The 25,827-nt window shown below is 40.1% G+C and overlaps 1 protein-coding gene across 2 annotated transcripts in view; it reads left to right on the top strand.

The window, feature by feature from the left end:
* LOC122563838 (A disintegrin and metalloproteinase with thrombospondin motifs 19-like) overlaps positions 1-25,827 on the top strand; it is a 526,911-nt gene that overhangs the window by 197,538 nt on the left and 303,546 nt on the right. For both annotated transcript variants that reach the window (XM_043718038.1, XM_043718033.1), the window contains exon 8: positions 13,581-13,721. In XM_043718038.1, coding sequence (XP_043573973.1) covers positions 13,581-13,721 — 141 coding nt within the window. The remainder of the gene's footprint in view (positions 1-13,580; positions 13,722-25,827) is intronic.

Genomic DNA, 25,827 nt, shown 5'->3' with positions numbered 1-25,827 from the left:
CAGGATCACAGTGAACCAGACTGGGATCACGGATAGTTAGTCTCCTCCGACCTATCACCCTCACCTTGACCTCTTTCCACCTATCACATTTCCAACGCCCCTCCTCCAAGTCCCTCCTCCCTACCTTTTATCTTCTCCTGCTGAACACTCTCTGCTCATTCCTGAAGAAGGGCCTGTGCCCGGACCGTCGAATCTCCTGTTCCCTGGATGCTGCCTGACCTGCTGTGCTGTTCCAGCAATAAAGTTTCAACCTCCATATGCAGTCTGACTAGGGCCTTATACTGTGTATCTCTGCTATTGTATTCTAACCCTCTTGAAATGAATGATAATATTGCATGTGCTTTGCTCACTGCCAATTGAACCTACTTGTCAACGTTAAGAGAATCCTGTAATGGGAATCCCAAGTCCCTTTGTGCTTCAGATTTCCAAATCTTTACCCTAGAAAAAAACCTACATTTCTATTCTTCCTACAATGTATTCCATCTGCCATTTTTTTGCCCACTCTCCTAGTCTCGCCAAGTCCATCTGCAGCCTCCCTGCTTGCCCTGCACTCCCTGTCCCTCCACCTGTCTTTCTGTCATCTGCAAACTTAGCAACAATGTCCTCAGTTCCTTTGTCCAGATTGTTAATGTATTGGAAGTAACCCAATACCCAGCTCATTCCTCATGGAATACATCTCAATAATGTTGTGTTTAGGCTGTTAGGTTTCTAGGCCCATAGCTCTATCCTGTCCCTAGATGTCTGTTGGATAGATTTTGAAGAATTCTGGAAATGATAGTACAATTGTAGGAAGGGAACTTTCATTACAATTCGCTAAGTCAAATTGGAACCAAGTGAAGGCAATCTCACCAAAACGGTCAACACTGGGAAAGTATTGGAGGACAGAATGGTGACTTTCAGATTGAAGAGATTCCGCCTGACACAGTGAGACAGCTGGGCACATCTGCATCTGGAGTGGTATCTTTACAAGTTCATAACTCAGGTAATAGTTGGGTATGTCAGAGTGGAACCAACTGCAGAGCTCTCATTTCTGAAAGGAAAGCCCTCCTGTTAAGTTCAGGGTAAAATTATTAGTTAATTTGAAAGAGTGATAGGTAAAACACAGTAAAATTATATTACCTAAGCAAACCTCATCTGCAAGACCTCAGAGACAATCTGACATGATTAATGACTTGACCACATGTGCCAGACATCAAAGTGATAGGCTCTGGAACATTCATCGCTTTATCCTTTTGCTTCAGGAATAGCCCGTTGGCCAATATTTTTCCCAGAAAGTCGATCCTAACAAAGAAATCTTTTCTCATTTTTCCAGAAGAAGGTATGTGTTGGGGATATGTGAAGAAGTAAATGTTTATATTTCTTTGTGACTGATTGTATATATCAACCAAATATTGTACCTAATTTAATATATTTTGTTTTGATTATAAATCAATGATTTTTTTGTTAAGAATCCAGTAAATGGATCATACCTTAAACAGTTTTCAAATTTATTGATTATTTTGGTAATTGGGATAAATATTTTTATTTTGTGTTGTGACCTTGGGATAGTGAGACTGCAATGATGGAGTACTTCTCCATCCTCAGTTCTAACATAAAAATAGGGGCTCGAAGCAGAATACAATATGCAGACAACATTTAATTGAAAGTGGGATGCTAATAATTGGAAACTAATAAAATGAAACACACATCAGGGTGGCATGGTGGCACAGTGGTTAGCACCGCTGCCTCACAGCACCAGGGACCTGGGTTCAATTCCCACCTCAGGCGACTGTGTGGAGTTTGCACATTCTCCCTGTGTCTGCGTGGGTTTCCTCCGGGTGCTCTGGTTTCCTCCCACAGTCCAAAAAATGTGCAGGTTAGGTGAGTTGGCCATGCCAAATTGCCCGTAGTATTAGGTTAAGGGGTAAATGTAGGCGAATGGGTCTGGGTGGGATGCATTTCGGCGGGTCGGTGTGGACTTGTTGGACCGAAGGGCCTGTTTCCACACTGTAAGTAATCTAATCAGGTTCCTTCCACATTCTGATATCAAAATAGCCTTGTCAGTGCTAATGCTTTGCTGGGATGGGAAGTTCTATCCCTGAATGATTTGCAAAGAATAACCAATGTTAGAATAATTGAAATCACTGAGATGTTAGAGTCAGAATTAAAAGTAGGAAATCATAATGTTAGACATTGGTGACTCAATATTCCAGCATTTCAAAATGCAAGAATAGCAATATAATCCAGACAGTGAGTTAATTGGGTTAGTGAGAATTGACATGTGGATGAAGTAGCTTAAACAGGAAAAAAGAAATGGAAATTTATAAACTCAAAGTTGAAAAGAGAGCAGAAAAACAGAGAGCGTATCAGAGTGAAAATAATAAAAAAAAACTTCAGAGAGAAGAAGGAAGACTAAAGAGAATTTAGAAGTTAGAATTTAAAGTGAAGGAAATAACAGAGTGAATACTAGCTTTAAAGTGAACCATTCTGTCACAGAAAGATTTGAGTCTAATCTGATTTGTGCAAACCCTCCCAAAATATAATGAATGGTATGCCAAGCCAATTTTCATTTCTTTTTAAAAGAAAACTAAGCAGATGAGAGGGTCAAAAGAAAACAGAACATTCACATTCAATCTGCTTTACATGATCATGGCTTTCTCAAACTTTCTCACCAGCTGTGTGGGCTCACTCAGGTTGGTGCTTATCAGTGACGTCTGGAACAGAATGTCCCAAAACATGTTTGGAGTGCTGGTTGCTGGATGAGTGCTGGGATATCAGAGCAGCTGCATGCGCACAGCTTAGAGGAACATTGATGATGGGTATACCTTGCTTTTTTTTTCTATCATTTATGAAGGAGCAAGAAAGGCTATTATCACTGAGTCCAATTTGGTCTCTGAAATGGTGAAGCAGAAATTTCAGCATATCTAAAAGCAACCTGGGCAAATTTATCAGAAATTTGAAATGGTAAAGCGGAGTAATTTTGACTGTTAGATGCAGATATTAAAAGTAAAGACTGTGAATGACATACTTTGAAGTAATTCTCCTCAAAATCAAAAACCTCATCCCCTCAGTCCAAATTCACATGTAAAACAGGACATTAAATTATTAAATGGGTATTATCCACTCATACCTTTTATATCAGATGGTCAGAGAACATGACCTAATGTTGGGAACAGTAACTGTGAAGATTGGGATTAGTTTATCTGTAGAGAGTTAATGTAATTTGGGAATGATTTGGAGGAGTCCAAGCTTTTACTTCTTCATTAGTCACAGAAAGGTGAAGTGAAGTCAAAGAAAGAGCAGTTTCAGGAAAATCAATTGAGGAGCTAAACAAATCCTAATGTTGGTAGTCCAATTGGCACCATAGACAAATACTTGGTTTTCAGAAATTTTCTTTGGGGACTTGGTTAATCTGAAGGAAATGTTCAATAAAGTCTCTGTTCAAGGGTCAGCAAGCCAATACAGACTTATCTAATGTAACCCAACCAGCTCAAACTGAAGTTGAAATAGAGAGAATCCCCAGAATGCTACAATGTAAACATGAGATTCTGATGACAAAATGAACACTTCCTTGCAGATGTGCACTTGAAGAATGGACAGTGGTTCACCAGATGGAAATACAACCCAAATACCATGGAAAAAAAAATGCAAGGTAGACCATGAAATTCTTGTGGCAGGACATGTACGAACCCAGAATACCCATGCGTGTTTAAATCAACATTTTTACAGGCCTGGTTTTCATGGTGATATGTTACAGTTTGACAAAATGTGTGCTATATGTTTTGAAAGTTATAGCATGCAAGCATCCATCACTGTAAGTCCCATGCCAGTTTTGTGTAGTCATTTTGTCAGATACTGGTGGATTGTATGAGACCTTTATCTATACATGGGACACCAGTATCCATACTACCATGGATATGGTGAGTCAGTTCCCAGAAAACGTACATTTAAGAACAATTACTGCTAATGTACTGGTAGAGAAGTTAACCCAGTTCATCACTCAGAGGTCCAGTTGTGTCAAAATTCCAATTTCATACCAAAAACCTTTCAGGAAGTTATGGATTGTCTGCGTCTAACACAACTGAAGTATTTTATCAAATCTTCAGAATGATGATCAGAGCATACTGTCATAATGTCCTCATGATTGAAACAAAGGACTTGAATTTATTTTGTTCATCACACAGGATTCATCAATTTAGATCATTGTTTTTAGTCTTTTATGAATTGATTAATGGATTGTTAGCTTAGTACTGTCATAGGGAAAATGTTAGTGCTTTTATTAAAGAAGTGGTGGCAAGGTACTTAGGTTCATCTGATCAGGGAGAGTCAACAAGTTTATGAAAAGAAAATCATGTTCCAGCCAATCTATTGGAATTCTTTAGAACAGTAATATGTTATGGGTAAAGGTGAACAGGTGGATGAACTGCACTTCGCTTTCCAAACAGCATTCAATAAAATGCCACAAAAAGTTATAGCAGACAATCAGTGCTTGTGTTGTAGAGAGTGACATATTGGTATGGATAGAAGATTAACTAAGTGACTGGGAAATAGGAAGTAGGTATAAATGGGTCATTTTCAGGTTGACAGGATGTAATGGGTAGCAAGCCACAGTGATTGATGCTTGAACTTCAGCTGTTTGTGCGATATTGATGATCATGTCTTAGGAAATGTGTTCAATTGTAGCTCCTGTCAGACTGAATGGATTGGGGTTGGAGTGGCAGTTGGACACGCTTAGGAGTTAGCAGGAGATGAAAAGTATCACAGACAGGAGTTTTAGAGACACAGTCACACCAAAGATTCAGAGAAAAAAACTACAGATGCTGGAATCCAAAGTAGACGAGCAGAAGGCTGGGAGAACACAGCAAGTCAGGCAGCATCAGGAGGTGGAGAAGTCGACGTTTCAGGTGTAACCCTTCTTCAGGGCTGCAGCAAGATATCACCTTCTTCACTGGAGTGTAGGAGGCTGAGAGGTGACCTGATAGAGGTGTATAAAATCATGAGATGTATAGTTAAGGTGAATGGCAAGTGTCTTTTCCCCAGGGTGGGGGACTTCAAGACTAGAGAGCATATTTTTAAGATGAGTGGAGAAAAGACATGAATGGCATTTTAAAAAAGACAAGAGTAGCATTTTGTTTTGCACAGAGAGTGGTTTATGTGTGGAATCAACTTCTTGAGGAAGTTGTGGATGTGGGTACAGTTACAATGTTTAAAAGACATTTAGATAAGTAAATGAATAGGAAATGTTAGGAGAGACATGGGCCAAGTGCAGGCAGGTGGGACGAGTTTACTTTGGGATTATGGTCGACATGTTGGGCTGAAGGGTCTGTTTCTGTGCTGCATGATTCCATAACTCTGAGTATGACAGGTCAGGCAGATGAACTTAGAACTTGAGTTAATTTATATAATTATGATGTTGTAGCTCTTCCAGAATTTTGGTTGAGAGAGGGATAAGATTGTTCCAGGATTTAGATATTTCAGGTGAGATAGTGGGGGGTTGTAAAAGAGGAGGGGGATTTGCATTACTGATAAGGGAGAATATCATACCTATAGTGATGGAGGACACCTTGGAGGGTTTATCCAATGAGGCAGAGTTCAGGAATAGGAAGGATGCAATCACTTTGGGTTTGTAGGACAGAAGCCCCAACAGCCAGCAGATGATAGAAGAACAAATATGAGGAAAGATTATGGAAAAATGTGAAAACAACAAGCTTGGTGCAGTGGGAGATTTTAATTTTTGCAATACTGACTAGGACACCCCTTAGTGCCAGGACCCTAAACGGAGTGAATTTGTTCTGTGCATCAAGAAGGGTTTCTTGAAGCAATATGTAAATAGTAGGGAAGTAGGGAAGGGGTCATAATAGACGTGGTATTGGGAAATAAGACTGTCCAGGTGATCAAAGTTTCATTGGGGAACATTTGCCATACCAAGCAGGAACTGGGGAATGTAGATTGGGGATGGTTGTTTTAGGGTAAATCCATATCTGTCATGTGAGAATCTTTTAAAGGCCAAGTGATTATAATTCAAGACCAACATGTTCCTATGAAAATTAAAGATAAGGAAGGCAAGATTCAGGAATGTTAGATAAGAAGAGAAATTGTGAGTATAGTCAGAAAGAAAAGATTTGTAATGGTTAGGAAATTGAAGATAGACAGAACCCTTGAGGAATATAAAAGAAAAGCAGGAAGGAACTTTAACCAGGAATAAGGAAAGCTAAAAGGAAATTTTAAAATGATCATGGCAAACAGGATTAACAAATTCCCAAGGCTCTTTATCCATATGTTAGGAGCAAAAGGGTAATTAGGGAAAGTGTAGGTCCACTAAAGGAAAATGAAGGGAATTTATGCGTGTAGCTGGGGATGTAGGTGAGGTCCTTAAAGAAAACCACATCAGTATTCACAAAAGGAGAAAGACATGTGGATGGTGAGACTAGAGAGGAGTATGTTGATATTCTAGGGTATGTTGTTATAATAAAAGGAAGTGGTGCTAGGTGTTTTGAAAAGCATTAAGGAAGGCAAGTTCCTCAGACCTGATGGGATCAATCCCAGAATGCTGAGGGAGGTGAGGGAAGAAATTGCTGGAGCCTTGTGTGTAATTTTTGTAACCTGTTTAGCCACAGGAAAGGTCCCAGAGGACTGGAGAATAGCAAATGTTGTTCCTTTGTTTCAGGAGGGTAACAGTGAAAATCTGGGAAGTAAGAGGCTGGTGAGACTTACTTTAGTGGTAGGGAAATTATTAGGGAGTAGGTTCTAAGGGAAAGGACTTATTCATATTTGGAAAAATATGGACTTTTTAGTGACAGGCAGCATGACTTTATGAAGGGAGATTTTGTCTCACCAACTGGATTGAGTTTTTGTTTGAGGAGCACAGTGGCTCAGTGGTTAGCACCGCTGCCTCACAGCACCAGGATGCTCGGATGACTGTGCAAACTCCACACAGACATTCTCCCCTGTGTCTGTGTGGGTTTCCTCCAGGTGCTCCGGTTTCCTCCCACAATCCAAAGATGTGCAGGTCAGGTAAATTGCTCATAGTGTTAGGTGCATTAGTCAGAGGGAAATGGGTCTGGGTGGGTTATTCTTCACAGGGTCGGTGTGGACTGGTTGGACTGAAGGGCCTGTTTCCACACTTTAGGGAATCTAATATCTAATATATCTAAGTGAGAAAGAAGATTGAGGGCACAGCAGTGGATATTGTGTACAAGGACTTTAACAAGGCCTTTGATAGGGACCCTGTGACCAGTGATGTGTTGCAGGGATCAGTGCTGGGACTCATGTTCTTTGTAATATATATAAATGATTTGGAGAAGAAGGTGAGTGGTCTGATTAATAAGTTTGCAGATGACACAAAGGTTGGAGTAACTGTGGATAGTGAGGAGGATTGCTGCAGGATACAGCAGAATGTGTATGGAGACTTGGGCTGAGAAATGGCAGATGGAGTTTAGTCCAGACAAATGCAAGATGATATATTTTGGAAGATATAGTGCAGAAGGCAGGTCTACATTAAATGGCAAAGCTCTTAGTAGCATTAACATGTGGAGAAATCTAGGTATAGGAATGGTTTAGGCTTGGAGGTTTGCTGCCAGGTTTGGAGGGTCTGGAGGAGAAATCGGACAAACTCTGTTTTTGCTTGAACGTCGGTGGCTGAGGGACCACCTGATAGAAATTTACAAAATTATGGGAGGCATGGAGAGAATGGACAGCCAGTGTCTTTTATCCCCAGAGTAGAAATATCAATTACATGGGGATATAAGTTTAAGGCAAAAAGGGGTAAGTTTAAAGGAGATGTGAGAGACAAGTTTTCTTTTACACAGAGTGTGGTAACTGCCTGGAATGTGCTGCCAGAGGGGATGGTGGAGGCAGCTACACTAGTAACTTTTAAGAATCATCTCGACATAAGTGTATAGGCAGGGGACAGAGGGATATGAACCGCATAGAGGCAAAAGTGTTTTAGCTTAGAAAGGCATTGTGCCTCAGCATAGTCTTGGTAGGCTGAAGGGCCTGTTGCTGTGCTGTACTGTTCTTTGTTCATATAAAGTTATCGTTGTCTGTGACTCAACAGGGAGGGTTTCTTCTCTAGCTGTGTACTCTATCAAGTCTGTTGGGCCGAAGGGCCTGTTTCCATTTGGATACCTCTATGGTTCTATAAGACAAGTCTGAACAAGCCCAGGAGCCCTGGCTGTTGATTTATCAGTGTTGAGTCATCAAAGGTGTTATGAAGTATAACCAGGTGGGCAGACTTTGGTTGAATAGATTGAAAATGTACAATGTATTAAGAAATGTATTCGGGGTAAAATTCCATTTTGGTGAATCTGTAAAACTCAGATACAGTGCAGTGAATTAATTACCGTGTAGACATCCCACCAGATTTTCTGTTCTTTTGGCAATACCTGTATGAGAGGCTGCAGGATCGATGCTAAGGTTGTGTGAAAATGTCACACTAATGAATTAGCAGAATCTCTTAGGTAAATGCCGAGACTTGTTGCTGCAAAGAGTGGGGCAGTCTTAATCTGCATACACTTATGCTGTGTGTCACCTTGAAGCACTGTGCTAACATAAAGCAATGAAATCCCTTGTCTTGGGTGAGTCAGGTTTGTCTGACTTGAATAACACCAGACCGATCAAACCCTCCGACAAACCTCATACAGTTAATTACAAAAGGACAGGCATACAAAAATGCAATTCATTCAAAACAAATAACCTTTAGATATGAACTCTACTTTGAATGTCTGTCCAAAATTATGTTTGACTTTTAGTGACAACTTAATGGCCTGCTAATGTTGAGTTCTCAGCTGATCCCTTTAATAGAAAAAGTCCTTTTGGAAAATTTTGATATTGAAAATACTCAACAATGGTGAAATTGAAGGAGTTACTATCGTTTTGCATTCATGTCTATGTCATTTTAGTTCTGATCAATATATTGCCAACTTCAAGGCTCAGTGTATATAAAAGGTTCTCAATTATTCTATTTTATCAAAAGTATCAAATCTATGATGTTTGTTTTAATGAGACTGTTATGTTATTTTCCTAACGTTTCCATATTAAAGCTTTTTTGGATCTTTTCTCTATTTAAGGCTTTTAAACTAAATATATGGGGTATGGGCACGACTTTCAGCCAGTGCAGCTGTGAACCATCTAATGCTTAAAGATGCTGTTAGGCAGGACTCTATAAAACCTAGCTCTTGTCAGACAATGTAAAGACTTGGCATGCGGATTGATGTATGTCGTCTGTGGTAGCTTCAATGTGCACTACAATCCAGGGAGAACTTTTGGCACGGGATTTTATTATGGCCATTTGGATTGAGGTACACTAATTAGTCTTCTATTTTGGCTCATTGTATCCATTGAAATGTTCAGTGTTTCTAAAGAGATCTATCACTGATTATTACTAATTGTTCTGTAATAAATGTGACTAAATTTGTAACCTTCATGAAATTCATGAGAAGTTAAATTGGTAAATGATTTGATATAATTTTGAGCGGCAGTGGTGCTTTTCTTTATTGTGTGTTATTTAAATCTAAGTTGTAAACCTGTGATTAAAAATGATCTATCTCTCAAAGTATGCAGAAGAAACTTTGCTCTTTTAATTGAAAAATGATATGCTGCACTCGAAGAATGGTTGTACACAAATTAAGTAATTGCACATAACCAAATTAAGTGATAATGAAAATGTGAACTTGCCATCAGCATAAAAATGAGAATCACTGGAATTAAGGCACATTTGTCAAAGCGTTTTGTCTTGCACTCATCAGTGTCACACCTCCGCTGCTGGAAATCTAGCCCCAATACTCCCAAAGTCATCATAAAAGTTAAACTTTATAAAATTACACAGAATTCCCCCATTTACCAGTCTTTTTAGTCATTGATTAGCAAAACGTACAGACCAGATTTCTGCACTTAACCAGAATTACGAATAATTACAAATAAATAGATTCGAGCTGCAGACAAACAATTAGGAACAGTAAACATATAACTTTTCTGGTTAAAATCTTAAACTCCCTTATCAAACTTCCCCGACACAGGTACAAACAGACTTTAAAAAAATGGTGACATGGACAGAGGGGGAAACTGTGAAATTCAATGGCCCTTGTCCCAGGGTTTGCTGGAATGATCCTTTTGGCTTACCGAGACCTGTTGCTTCACAATCCCTCTTCTCCAGGTAATTTCTACTCCCAGTAGGAGGCACAGAGTGACTGGTTCACAACTTATAACATTTCTGACTTAAAATATGGTGAAGGAAATAAAACAGTCTTTCTTCAGGCTTTAGGTTTTTTTTATTATAAAGAAAAAGATAACAGCTGCCCTTTGAGGTCCCAAGGTTTCTGGCTATATCGTGTGCACCCATTAGCTATTCAGCTACCTAGGAAGCAATTACTTAGTTGTTGGCAGGCTAAAGGTCCTTATCATCAACAACTGGTCACAGTTCCACAGACCAATCAGCTACCTGTTGCCAGCTTAATCTTGAACGCACCCTGTGCCAGTTTGTCTGCATCAATACGTTCCTATTGGTTCAACAAGCAACAATGTAAACAGCAGATGTAATAAGTGCTGTAGTAGCTTATTTTAAAATGTGCAGCAATCCTTTCCACGGTCCTTAGCTTTTTAAAAATAAAACCTTTATCGATTTCAGTCCACTAAGAAAAACACAGAAAAACAAAGGTATAGTGTTTACATGAGGACATGCATCACAAGACCAATGTGAATGATAAAAATAATACTGTGCACTGCATGAGAAGAGTGCTGATTGGTTGACAAGTAGAGTCTGGAGCAAGCATTGCCATAAAGAATTCACCAGTTTGGTGATGACTTTAGTTAACAGCTAAGCCAAAACAAAAACAAAAATTGCTGGGAAAACAGGTCTGGCAGCATCAGTGGAGGGAAATCAGAATTAATATTTTATGTTCGAACTCCAGTTCTGAAGCAGGGTCACTGGATTTGAAATGTTAACAATGATTTTTCTCCACAATTGCTGCTCAGTTTTTCCAACAATTTCTGTTTGTGTTTTTGTTTCTGATTTCCAGCATCAGAAGTTCTTTCAGTTTTTAGTTAACTGGTAAGCTTTGTTTAAAGTTAAACCTAGCAGATTGATTCTGGTTGTTGAAGACCCAGCTCAGAGGAATGAACTAGAAAATGGCTGTCTCTTGCTTTGTTGAGTTGAAGCAGTTGCCTTGAGTGTATGTTCCTTCTGTCTGCAAGGAGCAGGGCTTTGTGTGTTAACACATGTAGCTTCCAATAAAGGCAAGCACACCACCCTGTGAACCTGACTGATTATTCTAAATTGGTCGCCAGCATAGCCCTGAGCACATGTTGTACTCTGTTTTGAATTTTACAAGTTCAGCTTGTTAGGTATTGTCAGTACTGAAAACGTGTTGCTAGAAAAGCGCAGCAGGTCAGGCAGCATCCAAGGAACAGGAGAATCGACGTTTCGGGCATAAGCCCTTCTTCCTGAAGAAGGGCTTATGCCCGAAACATCGATTCTCCTGTTCCTTGGATGCTGCCTGACCTGCTGCGCTTTTCCAGCAACACATTTTCAGCTCTGATCTCCAGCATCTGCAGTCCTCACTTGCTCCTTGAAGGTATTGTCAGTACCTTGCCTGTTACGATCGTTGCAAGTGACGTGCTGCTTGATACAATCTCCAGGGATGTGATTTATTCCTCAAGACAATGTGTTGACCAAGATATATACTTACAAACAGTAAAAGTTGTCTTTGAAAGATAAATAACAAACGTGATTAAAATCAAGTTACGATAGACAAGACACTTTTTGAATCTGTGTTCATATTAAATGTAGTTTTAGCTTCAAAGGGAGGAGCCTCTGAAAGTTTCCCTTGATGGCCTTTTGATAACTGAATGGCACTTCAGCTGATGATTTATTGAACCAGGTAATGCTTGAAGATCTTTTTGTCCACTTCAAACATATGCAATAATTACTTGGAGAACAAGTAACTACAAGTGTACATCTTTTTTGTGGTATTATTTCATTACACTTTGAGTTGGGGTCTTGGCTGTACATGTTGAAAAAGTCACTTATTTAGAGTTACAAAATCCTGTGGTACTTCCTGGCACAATTTGAGAAACCTTCAGCAGGACCTTCAGCTAAGATGCAGTTCTGAGGAGGGGTCACTGGACCTGAAATGTTAACTCTGATATATCTCTGAAAATGCTGCCAGACCTGCTGAGCTTTTCCAGCAAACTCCTTTTTTCGTTGCTTAAGCTAAGATCAAACAAGTTTATGAGGAAACAATTATTGCCACTGAACTACCACTTGACTTTGGATCAAGATGTCACCATCTATTTCGCTACATTCTATATCTTCCATGTCCTTTTCCACAGTAAACTGATGAAAATACTTGTCCAGAACCTCAACCTGAGCTACAAATCATCTCAAAACTCACTAATACTTGTTTAGTATCCTCCCCTATCTCCTGCCTTGCTGATCTTTGAGGGACCTTATTCTCTTCCTAGTTACCCTTTTGTCCTTAATGTATTTATAAAAACCCTTTGGATTCTCCTTAACCCTATTTGCCAAAGCTATCTCATGTTCCCTTTTTGCCCTCCTGATTTCCCTCTTAAGTATATTCGGATTGCCTTTATACTCTTCTAAAGATTCCATCGATCTATCCTGTCCATACCTGACATATGCTTATATCTATGACATAATAGGTTCTGCTTCTTGATTTTTCAGTAAGTGCATCACTGGTGTTTCAGTAAACATGATTAAGTCAATCAATGTGACAGTCAACAGGTTATTTTCATGTTCAGTGTTAAATCCATGTTACTATTGCAACATCAATTTGATTAGCATTGTCAGAAGGCTACATCTAATTCTGGAGTAGTCATTTATCCCAGTGGATTCTCAATGGAGCACTGTAGTTTGTTTAATCAGGGATTGTCACCTGAAAGATAACTGTCAGGTTTGAATAATAGATTCATTAATACAGGCAGATATTATGGAGTTATTTCACAGCCATCTTTTGTAAAGGTAGAAGAGAATAATTTTTCATGAGTTCTATTAGATCATTAAATAACTGGTGTGATACAATGGTCTCAGAAATACAATTGGGGCATAATATGGCCAAATTTTATTTTTGTGTTGTCCTATTGTCTAACATGCCATGTGTAATTGTGGAGTGACCACAGCACTCTACTGCATAGGACACTATAATGCAATCCTCTGAACTAATCAAGAATTTCTCCATCCTCTAGTGCTCCATAATTCATTTTGACTATTTTCAAAATAATAAATATAACGTTTTAAAAAATAAATCCAAGCTGTATCAATTTGTGTCCTTGCTTCTATGTCACTTGTAAGGATGGAAATAACCTTGTATTTCACCAAGGTTAAATGTTCTTTTTCACCCAGATGAAATAGTGTCTAGGAATACAATTTAAATTTTAAAAAATAAAATCCAGAAAGATACTTGGTTGAAGAAATTGCACTAAACCTGTTGGGCCTTGCCTTTTAAGACCTACTCTGAGGTATTTGATGTGAGGACGTTTTATGTCTTGTAAATGTCCTGCTATTAACGTTCTTCAGTTGTACTGTTTTTTTGTGTGTCTGTCAGTAAACCAATATGCATTTATTTTAAACTTTTTTTCAAATTCAGTATGGGAATGAATCATGACAATGATCATCCATCCTGTGCAGATGGCCTCCATATTATGTCTGGGGAATGGATTAAAGGACAGAATTTGGGGGATGTTTCCTGGTCCCAGTGCAGCAGAGATGATCTGGAAAGATTTCTCAGGTACGTACACACTAGACTTCCATTTCTATGGAAATTATATCCACAGCTGTTGCCTTATTTTACATTAACGATTTAATATAACAGAGAGTTGACCTTTAATGAATTTAATTAAAATGTCTAGTTTAACAGCCATTTTCTTCACTTGTTTTTGTTCTTGGAGTTAAAAATAAAAATAAGTGTTTAAATGGCAGTGATAGCCTTTAATTTCTGCTGGTGGCATGCTGGAAAACAGATTGGTGCACAATTTCTGTCTGCATTATTTTTCAGTTTGACATAATTGAGCAAAGTGATTGTGTGAAAAAGTGCAAATATGTTTGGTCCTATACTACCAAAAGAAATGTAACCCCTATGTAAATTTGGAAGTCAACAACTTGTCGACATAATTGCATTCCAATAAAGGAAACGTTCTGTAAAGAAATATTTATCACATTGTTAGCTTTTAATACAGCAGTATTTTAATATAACTGTATGCGTTCCCATATGTCATAAGACATTTCCTTTTAAGGTTGATAACTCGACAATTTACCAGAAAGTTGGACCATAGCAACATTTAAATGGGTTTGATTTGATCACTTATGCTGTCTGTCTGCATGTAAGCAGTGTACAGATGACTGCCAGCTGTAATATCAGTTTTTATAGAACTCAGGAGTTCAGTCGGTTATGCAGGTTAAATTATATCCTAGAAATTTATTGGCACTGCTTGTTTTATAGGTGTATAATGGATGCCTAAGTATCCAGCATGGGAAGTGGAACCGAAAGTATGTGAGCCACATATTAGGCAAGGCAGAAGTATAGGCACTGATGGCCTGCCCCTGAAACCCGTATTAAGCTTAAATGCGTCAGCTGATTAAGATTGGCCTCCTGCTTGAATATCTTTGGAGATTTAATCAGACAACATCTGATCACACAATATTGGCCACTGTTTGCAAATGCTGTTATCTTACTTTAGTTGAGTATTTTAGTATTATTAAGTCCCAAATGAAATATTCACTTCTATTTGTAGTGATGTGAATAACAGAATTTATAAAATGAAGAGAGCAAAAAAGAACAAGCATCAAAGTATAGTAACGTTTATATAGAAAGGACTTCTGTGAAATATTCCCTGTGAGCAATGCAGCACACAACGTGCAGGCCTTTAACAAGCTTGTCCTGTTTAAGGTACAGTTTAAGATTAGCTGAAGATACAATGCACTGAAATGAACAGCTTGCACATGAGGTAAACTTTCAGTGATGTTGTGTGAAGTAAGCTTGATGAAAGACACTGATTCAGTTGGAATATCATTGGTAAAGAAGTAACTGTCAAAACTTTGAGCAATTTATGATTTTATTTAAAAAGCACACAGCAGCTAAAAAAATCTACATATCCCTGCATTTCTGACATTATGGGTTTAGTTGTAGGTATCAATTACATTTACAATCACAGACCTCCATATAATACTGGCTATTAACCTCACATAGCTGAACATCTTTTCTGTAAAACGAAAGATCTTCCACCCCAGCCCCACAAAACAATTATCTTTGTTTTGCGCATTCGTTTAAGTGTATGGAGCCACTAACTTTTTAATGCAGTGACCTAAAGGCACTGACTTAGTTCAGGTTTGTGCCTGAGTTTCTGTGCAGTCCAAGAGGAACATCACCCACCAGTACTACTCAAAGTGGTCAAAACCTCCATTTTCTCAGGATGTGTTCACAGAAATCTGCCACCAATTGCAAGCAAACCTGCAACATCAGAGCAAGGTGAGGGTGACATTGTCATTGACTGCAGACTTCAACGTTTTACATCAAACTCTTCTCTAGGCTGGAGTAGGTGACACCTCTGTCTCTCAATTTCTTGTCAATTGGTGTACAGAAGGTGACAGTGAACACTTGCATACAAAGAGATAACAATCCAGAGACAAACAAGCAAAATAAAAATGGTCTTCCTGTTGATTTGTGGAAGATTCCATTAGATTTGGCAGTGCCACCTTTTCTGTTGTACGGACATATCTACATTGTAGCCATCAAAACTTGCTTTTGAGTGCCTCCCACTGATTTTCCTTCATAGAATAAAGAACCTTGCAGCACAGGAACAGGCCCTTCGGCCCTTCAAGCTTGTGCCAATCTGTATCTCTACCTATATCTGCTGCCTATTTTCTAAGGGTCTGTATCCCTTTGCTCCCTGCCCATTCATGTATCTGTCCAGATACATCTTAAATGACCACTATCATTCCCGCCTCTACCAACTCCGCTGGTAACGCATTCCAGGCACCCACCATCCTCTATGTGAAGAACTTTCCATGTATATCTCCCCTAAACTTTTCCTCTCTCCCTTGAACTCATGACCTCTAATAATTGAGTCCCCCACTCTGGGAAAAAGCTTCTTGCTATCCACCCTATCTATACCTCTCATGATTTTGTAGACCTCAGTCAGGTCCCCCCTCAACCTCTGTCTTTCTAATGAAAATAATCCTAATCTATTCAACCTCTCCTCATATCTAGCACCCTCCATACCAGGCAACAACCTGGTGAACCTCCTCTGCACCGTCTCCAAAGCATCCACATCCTTTTGGTAATGTGGCGAACCAGAAATGTACAGTATTCCAAACGTGGCTGAACCAAAGTCTTATACAACTGCAACATGACCTGCCACCTCTTGTACTCAATACTCCATCCAATTAAGGAAAGTATGCCGTATGCCTTCTTGACCACTCTGCTGACCTGCGCTGTCACCTTCAGGGAACAATGGACCTGAACACCCAGATCTCTCTGTATATCAATTTTCCCCAGGACTTTTCCGTTTACTGTATAATTTGCTCTGGAATCGCATCTTCCAAAATGCATCCGGATTGAGCCCCACCTTCCATTTCTCTGCCTAACTCTCCAATCTATCTGTATTCTGCTGTGTTCTCTGACAGTCCCCTTCATTATTTACTACTCCACCAATCTTAGTGTCATCTGCAAACTTGCTAATGCGGCAACCTACACCTTCCTCCAAATCATTTATACATTTCACAAACAACAGTGGTCCCAGCACAGATTCCTGTGGGACACCACTGGTCACAGGTCTCCATTATGAGAAGCTCCCTTCCACTATTACTCTCCGTCTCCTGTTGCCCAGCCAGTTCTCTATCCATCTAGCTAGTACACCCTGGAACCCATGCGACTTCATCTTCTTCATCAGCCTACCATGGGGAATCTTATCAAATGCCTTACTAAATTTCATGTATATAACATCTACATCCTTTCCCTCATCAATCAACTTTGTCACCTCTTCAAAGAATTCTATTAGGTTTGTAAGGTATGACCTTCCCTGCACAAAACCATGCTGCCTATCACTGATAAGCCCATTTTCTTCCAAATGAGTATATATCCGATCCCTCAGTATCTTCTCCAGTAGCTTCCCTACCACTGACGTCAGGCTCACAGGTCTGTAATTACCTGGATTTCCCTGCTACCCTTCTTAAACAAGGGACAACATTAGCAATTCTCCAGTCCTCTGGGACCTCCCCGTGTTCAAGGATGTTGCAAAGATATCTGTTGAAACCCCATCTATTTCCTGTCTCAGTTACCTGGGATAGATCCCATCCAAACCTGGGGACTTGTAGACCTTAATGCCTTTTAGAATAACCAACGCTTTCTCCCTCCTTATGCCAACTTACCCAGGGTAATCAAAGATCTATCCCTAACCTCAACATCCGTCATGTCCCTCACCTTGGTGAATACTGATGCAAAGTACTCATTAAGAATCTCACCCATTTTCGCTGACTTCACACATACCTTTCCTCCTTTGTCCTTGAGTGGGCCAACTCTTTCCCTAATTACCCTCTTGCTCCTTATCTATGAATAAAAGGCTTTAAGATTTTCCTTAACCCTGCCCGCTAAGCTTATCTCAGCCGTATTCATATTGCCGTATTCAGTCCACTTTTGATAAATCACGTCTCAACTTTATAAAATTTATTTTCCAATTTAGAATAATTGCTTCTGTCCACCTTTGTATTTTACCACAGTGATAATATACTATGTCACTATCGATAATACAGTCACACAATGTTGTTTCATCAATTTACCCGGCTTCATTTCCTAAGCGTAAATCTGAAATTGTACCTACTTATGTTGGGTTTTTTCCATTCAGGCTAAAAAGATGTCTTTGAATCAAGAATGTTGTTCCATCTATCTTTTGCTGATGGAGAATTTGGTTGTGATATGTAACAATGCTTCTTCAGTTCCTTGATTGCCATCTGGGCCTATGGAGCAGGAGGGTGATGATGTACTGTGGAGGGCATCTGAATCTGTGAGAGCAACCCAAAGAGATCATGAGAACAAGCTTCAGAGAGCAAAACTTTTTCTCTGCAGTGCTGAGGCTTCCAAGTGAACTCCATGTTCAACATGTTGACAGATAGCTTTGACTGTAATGCTTCCTTGAGTGCTTTGTCCTCTATGATTACCATCTTTACCACACGTGCCAACGTGGTCCCGATCTACAATCCTCCATTGTTGTTGTGGTTAGAAAGGATGGTACCCCTCTGCCTGTCTGGGCCACATTGCAGGTATTCTTGTTTTGTTTACTCGGGGGATGTGGGCATCTCTGCCTGGACCAGCATTTATTGCCTGTCCCACGTTGCCCTTGAGAAGATGGTGGTGAACTGCCTTCTTGAACCACTGCAGCCCTGCTGTAGGTCGACCCACAATGCCATTAGGGAGTGAATTCCAGGATTTTGACCCAGTGACGGTGAAGGAATGGTGAAGGATATATTTCCAAGTCAGGATGGTGAGGGGCTTGGAAGGGAACTTGCAAATGGTGGTGTTCCCATGTATCTGCCTGCCCTTATCCCTCTATATGGTAGTGGTCATGGAGTTTGAAAGGTACCGACTGGGGATGTTTGGGTGAATTTCTGCAGTGCATCTTGTAGAGAGTACACACTGCTGCTACTGAGCGTCAGTGGTGGATGGAGTGGATGTTTTTGGATGTGGTGCCAATCAACAGACTGCTTTGTCCTGGATGGTGTTGTTTGAGTGTTTTTGATTAGATTACTTACAGTGTGGAAACAGGGCCTTCAGCCCAACAAGTCCACACCGACCCTCCGAAGAGCAACCCACCCAGACCCATTCCCCTACATTTACCCCTTCACCTAACACTACGAGCAATTTAGCATGGCCAATTCACCTAACCTGCACATTTTTGGACTGTGGGAGGAAACTGGAGCACCTGGAGGGAACCCACGCAGTCACAGGGAGAATGTGCAAACTCCACACAGAGAGTCGCCTGAGGCGGGGAATTGAACCCAGGTCTCTGGCGCTGTGAGGCAGCAGTGCTAACCACTGTGCCACCGTGCCACCCACGATGGCTCAGTGTTGTTGGAGCTGTATCCGTCCAGGCATGTGGGAGTATTCCATCATGCTCCTGACTTGTGCCTTGGAGATGGTGGACAGGCTTTGGGGAGTCAGGAGGTGAGTTACTCACTGCAATATTCTTAGTTTCTGATCTGCTCTTGTAGCCACTGAGTTTATGTGGTGAGTCCAGTTCAGTTTCTGATCAATAGTAACCACAAAGATGCTGATAGTGAGGGATTCAATGATGGTAACACCATTGAATATCAAGGGGTGGTGGTTAGCTTGTCTCTAATTGGAGATGGTCATTGCCCGGCATCTATGTGGCCTGAATCTTTCTTGCCATTTGTCAGCCCAAGCTGGATATTGTCCAGATCTTGTTTCATTTGAACATGAACTGCTTCGGTATCTGAGGAATTGTAAATGGTGCTGTGAGCATTGTGCAATCATTGGCGAACATCCCCACTTCTGGACCTTATGATGCAGGGAAGATCCAAATGTACTATTTCTCATGCAAAGGGCACAAAAAAACATAACACACTGCTATGTTCTTTGACCAAAGCAGCTGCTCCAATTCTTTGGAATGGAGAGGAGTAGATGAGCGATGTAATATGTATGCAAGTGGCAAAGGTGCCTGGTATTACGACCATCTCATATTCCTTTGTTGCTTTCTGGATTGCTTCTGGAGAGAAAGGAGAGAACTAAAGCTTTACACAAAATGTTCAGGCACAGTGAGAAAGCCACAGCAGCATACTCTGAAGTGTGAATCAAGAGAGAGCATGCAGGAGAGTTATTTTTCACAACAAAATGGAAAAGGAATGCAGATTGACACCACAAAATGCTGGTGAGTGCAAAGATACTCACTTCCAATCACCTGCAGCTTGGGTAGACTATAACCTCAAAACTATCAGCACCTTTTAGGGGATTAGAACTTGTCATCTAACTGGACTGTTATTATTTCTTGTTTTCTTATGTTAGAATTGTAATTTTGCTTTAAGTATATAAGTTAGCTCACTGAACTGGAAGGTTTCATACATGTCATCACCATGACTAGGTAACATCATCAGTGAGACTCTCTGGTGAAAAGCTGGTGGTATGCCCCGCCTCTTTATTTATAGCTCTTGGTTTCTTAAGGTAGATGATGTCATTTCCAGTTTTTTTTTCAAGGGAAGGTAGATGGAATCTAAATTGATGTGTTTATTGATGGAGTTCTGATTAGAATGTCATGCCTCTAAGAATTCCCATGCGTGTCTTTGTTTCGCAAATCCTAGGATGTGTGTGTTGTCCCATCCGAGTGGTGTAGTTCTGTCTGCATGTTTGGAAACTAGTGATAGTGGGTCATGTCTTTTGGTGGCCAGTTGGTGTTCATGTATCCTGGTGGCAAGTTTCCTGCTAGTTTGTCCGATGTAGTGTTTTTTTTACAGTCCTTGCATGGTATCTTGTAAATGATGTTAGTTTTGCTAATAGCATCTAATGGATCCTTTAGGTTCATTAGTTGCTGTTTAAATATGTTGGTGGGTTTGTGGGCTACCATGATGCCAAGGGGTCTGAATAGTCTCAAAGTCATTTCTGATATGTCTTTTATGCTTTAAGATGATCAGAATTGTGCTTCTTGCATTCTGTAAGCATTCACACAACAGTGAAATTCTGACAGCAGCAGGAAAGGAGCAAGGACAAAGAGGTATGACAGAGTTGAGGACCAGATTGGTGATCAATGTGAATTGGGATCTTCAAAAATACAATTGAATGTTGAAGCAAAGAGTGATGTCATCTCATTAAAGCTTGTCATTTTTAATGGCATCAAACTGGCTTATTAATAAAAAGAAATCTTAGGGTTATAGCATGAGCACTCACTTGGTCACCTCATTGACACCTCACATGTGATGCTATTCCTTTACTATATTTCACCAAAAGTTGTTTATGAGCATTATGCTGGAGGTTCACAACCTACTCTTTGATTACTGAAAGACTCACATACAGCTGTTCCCTTCTAAATGACTGTAGACCTGTTAAGTCCTATAACAATATTGAGAATCTGTGCCCATACACTAACATTCCCTAGTTTCCTGGATTCCATTTCCACTTGCTGAAGGAGCCCCCTTGTTTGTCCTGCAGAAAGATACAGAAATGAACTGACCCAAGGATTTCTGAAATAGTTGGGTCAGGGTCAATCAATGCTGGAAGCCCTGTACTCTCTCCAGAGCAAGTGGTGGAATTTGCCCCATTAATTGTTGTTTTTGACTTCTGTAAGTGAAGCTGTCCTGCCTGCAGACTGACACGGGACTACTTGTTGATATCTTTGATAGTACTATCCTTCCAGGAGAAAGTGAGGACTGCAGATGCTGGACTTCAGAGCTGAAAATGTGTTGCTGGAAAAGCGTAGCAGGTCAGGCAGCATCCATGGAACAGGAGAATCGACGTTTCGGGCATGAGCCCTTCTTCCAGACCTGCTGCGCTTTTCCAGCAACACATTTTCAGCACACATTTTCAGCACTAGTACTATCCTTCATCCTTACACTGTTGTTCAATTATGTCAGGATCAGGCAGATGCCGAAGTCATCATGAGACTGGAGGCTCAATAAGCATAAAGCGCAGCATCTCTGCTATGAGCTCAAGGGTGAAATTTGAGCTCCACACAGACAGAAGTCATGCTTGTTTGTCCATGTAAAGGTCAAACCAGGATTAACACAATTTATTTCTGATTCAGTTAAAGCACAAGTGGAAGTCTTAACTGAAAACCTCCATTATTCACTTTCCTTTGAGTTTTTGATGTGGAAAGTTTATGAGTTGATCACACAATACACCACACATTGTGAGAATTTTTTTTCTGTTAATAGGCTTTCTAGGTTTCTGAGAACCAATTAATTGCATGTGAATGCGACCAGGCTGCTTGTCTCCTATAATGAGTCTCAAAATTTTTTGCGTAACAATATGTTAAAAACCTTGTTTGTATCAGGAATGTGGGTAACTGAACCACCTCTGCTAACTCACGGCACGGTGGCACAGTGGTTAGCACTGCTGCCTCACAGCGCCAGAGACCAGGGTTCAATTCCCGCCTCAGGCGACTGACTGTGTGGAGTTTGCACGTTCTCCCCGTGTCTGCGTGGGTTTCCTCCGAGTGCTCCGGTTTCCTCCCACAGTCCTAAAGATGTGCAGGTCAGGTGAAGTGGCCATGCTAAATTGCCCGTAGTGTTAGGTAAGGGGTAGATGTAGGGGTATGGGTGGGTTGCGCTTCGGCGGGGCAGTGTGGACTTGTTGGGCCGAAGGGCCTGTTTCCACACTGTAAGTAATCTAATCTAATCTAATCTCACTGAGAGGCAGTAATATACTGTCTGTTGCTGTGTGCTGGACCATTTTTGACTTAGATTTATTCTGGTGTGCTAAACTTACTCACCACCGGGAATGCTGTCAAATTTTCTTTTCTCCTTCCTGAGGTGTGAACATAGCTAAAATCACAGCAGGTCAGGCAGCATCCAAGGAGCAAGAAAATCAGCATTTCGGGCTGAAGCCCTTCATCTGGCCTGAAACCTGTTGATTCTCCTGCTCCTCGGATGCTGCCTGACCTGCTGTGCTTTTCCAGCACCACACACTCGACTCTGATCTCCAGCATCTGCAGTCCTCACTTTCTCATAGCTACAATCACAGCAAAGGCAAAACAATGCAGATGCTGTAAATCCAAAATAAAAACAAAGTGATGGAGAAACTCAGCAGATCTGGCAGGATTCCAAACTTTATTTGTATCTCCACAGATGCTGCCAGACCTGCTGAGATTCTTCAGTAAGTTTTTTTTTCTAAAACCATGTAGCTAATAAAGCTGTAACTGAAAAATGCAATTATTGATTGCATCAGGATTGTAACAAAAAAGATCATTTATTTCAGTTACAATTTTACAGACTTCTGCAAACTAACTTGGACAGAGAAACTGACCTAGTGTCCAGATTTTCCAAGATAGACCTGTATTTGAGGTTCTGTGTGCTGGATATTTTTCCCATCTGGATATTGTTTGACCTATATCTTCACAATTTGATGTTTTTGCATGCACAGGCAGTTTCCATGCACCCCCATTCTTCCCGGCAACACTTTCTGACAGCTCTAGAGCCTCATCCTGACCAGGTGCCAAACTGACCCCTATTTTATTCCCAAGGATCATGTTATCCATTATATCTTATGACAGATATCATGAAGGCCAGTCATTTACCTGTTCTTGCCATTTCCATTTTATATTTCTCACAGTGGAATTACATTTTTATCAAATGGTCGAGTCACAATTTAAGGATGTTCAGCAACATTTTTATGACAAACGTCTCACTTGTTGAAAATCTGCTGCGACCCCTACCCATTGATGTTTGGAGTCTATAATCTGCTTATTCTCATGTTTTGTTGGCAAGTGTTATGCTGTCATAAGAGTACTCTGTTGTATTTCATTGTATGCACAGGCTGCAAAGTGATCCATAATGTGTTATCACTGAATGTAAAGCAGAAGAGGAAAAAAATGCCAAGTGAATTAAACATTTCTTTGGAGCAGCTTTAGTTTTATTTCATTGAACATATAAGGGTAGATTATACAGCAAGTTGTTTCTGAGTAAGAGATTACAATGTACTTTGGGTGTAACAACCCACAGGGCAAGAAGGAAAATCACAGATGCAGCTCTTCGTTCTTGCCTTGTGTCATCGACTGATTTGAAAGAGATTGATTGCTATGAGTGAGTCAACTTATTATTGTGTCTTGTGATTACCTGAACAATAAACTCTGGCACTTGCAGGAATACGGAGGCACATTAGCCATGATCTTAATGAACGCTGGAGCAGGCTTGGTGCCCGACATTTTCTTCTGTTTCTTATGTTCTTTTGTGCTTACGAGCTGGATATATCGTGGTATTTTTTCAGTTAGCAGTTAATTGACCTGCTATGCTCTAATTCCGAGCTTTTCTAGCTTTCTGTTAAATTCTCCCAGAAAGCACTGCTGTGTATTGGGGGGCAGAAGCTGAAAGATTGCTTGATTTTAAAGTAAGGCACAGAGGTCAGAATGCACTGGAAATCATGTGATTCATTTACTTCCATGTCCAAATTTGTGATACCTGATGCTAATTTTTAAAATCTGCCCCTCAATGCTATTTGTTACATGTGACAATAATAACAGTTGAAAACTACATGTTTCAGTTGAAGTCTTTTGTTTGCTGTTTTAATGAAAAGAATGAACTGGAACTGAGCCAAGTGGCCCAGCAATTTTGACAGGTTGGACCCCAAGCCTTTACTGTTTGTTTATCTCAGTTTGAATCTAGGTGCCTCAAGGGTCAAAGGTTTACAAACCAATTAATTGTTATCAGACATTCCTGTTCTCCCAGCTGAAAAATTCAAGTAAGGATATGGGTGAAGACAGGTCAGGTTTGACTGGGACGCTCCTGTGTTACAACAGTCATAACATTTCGGAAGTCTTTCAATGGCTGTGTAGCATTTTATGTAGTCGTGAAAGGTATTATGTAAATTGAAGTACAGCTTTTCTGCAACTTCTTTGACCAGTGCAAGAATCATCTATGCTCACAAACTGAGACTAGCCATTCAGGAAAGCAGCCAGTACTGCTGGAGCCATCATCATGTCTGTATGATTTGTAGTTTCTAAAATGAAAAAGAAAATAAACAAAAAATAATAAATTGGACTGAATATGATTTTGAATTTCCCTCTCAAATGGTTTTGTGTTGAAAGTACCTTTTCAGATCTTGCCATATTTATTATTTTATCCCTCCAACGTATACTTTTCAATTAAGAAATTACTGTAACTGAACCAAACCATTGAATGTTTGAAAAGTTTATGCTTCTTTCAATGTGCATGCTTTGAAAACCCTTTCTCATGTGTTCTGTTCATCACATGGAGGTTGACAGTGTTACAAAACAGAACACTTCTCATCTGGTGACATTGTTAAGTACAACTATATCATGCACAAGGGAGCTTTGTGGGAACAGTATACATACTTCATATTGCCCAAACAAGGCAGCCTGCTGTCAGTATTTGGCTGCATTAACACCTATTGGTGATGGGTGGCATTCATCACAGATGTTTGGACAAAATTCAATCTGAGACACTCTCCTTTTCAGACTGTGACCAGCATTTGACTGGAGACCAAATAATGATTGTTGCTGTACTTTTTGCCTTTATGGGAGGGGCATTGAGTTGTGCTGACACAGTTTTACTGTATTTCTAGCAAACCCCTCACTGGGAATGCACAGTCTGTATCCACCAATTGATATAAAGAATAATGTAAAATCATAGAATCATAAAATGAATGAAAACTTATATCTTTATAGAAGAAAGCAAGACTTGTCCTAAATATATCTCACATAATTCTGTGAATTCAATGTTAGTTTAATCAATTATTCTTTGGAGTAGAGTTCAATCATAAATTCTAGAGTAAAAGTGCCTCACATTAATATCAGTTTTATTATTCATTTGAGTGATCACTGGTTGGACAGCGTTTATTGTGTTGATGATAAGCTGCTTTCTTGAACTTTTGGTGTAAGTGCACCCTCAATACTGTTGGGGATGAAGTTCCAAGGTTTTGAACCAAAGGATTGACAATTTGTTTCTAAATCTGGATCATGAGGGACCTGCAGATGGTGGTGTTCCTGTGCAGCTGCTGCCAGATGATAATATTGTGGCATTGGAATGTTATGTCTTAGGACAATTCGTGAATTTCTGCAATGCATCTTATAGATGGTACACACTTGCTGTGACTGAGCATTGGTGGTGGAAGGAGTGAACGCTTGTAGATGTGGTGTCAATCAGGTGGGCAACTTTGTCCT

Source organism: Chiloscyllium plagiosum, chromosome 2 (genome assembly GCF_004010195.1).
Source record: "Chiloscyllium plagiosum isolate BGI_BamShark_2017 chromosome 2, ASM401019v2, whole genome shotgun sequence".
Lineage (NCBI taxonomy): Eukaryota > Metazoa > Chordata > Chondrichthyes > Orectolobiformes > Hemiscylliidae > Chiloscyllium > Chiloscyllium plagiosum.
Note: the sequence above shows the minus strand (reverse complement) of the source record. Positions and strands in the feature narration are given on the sequence as shown.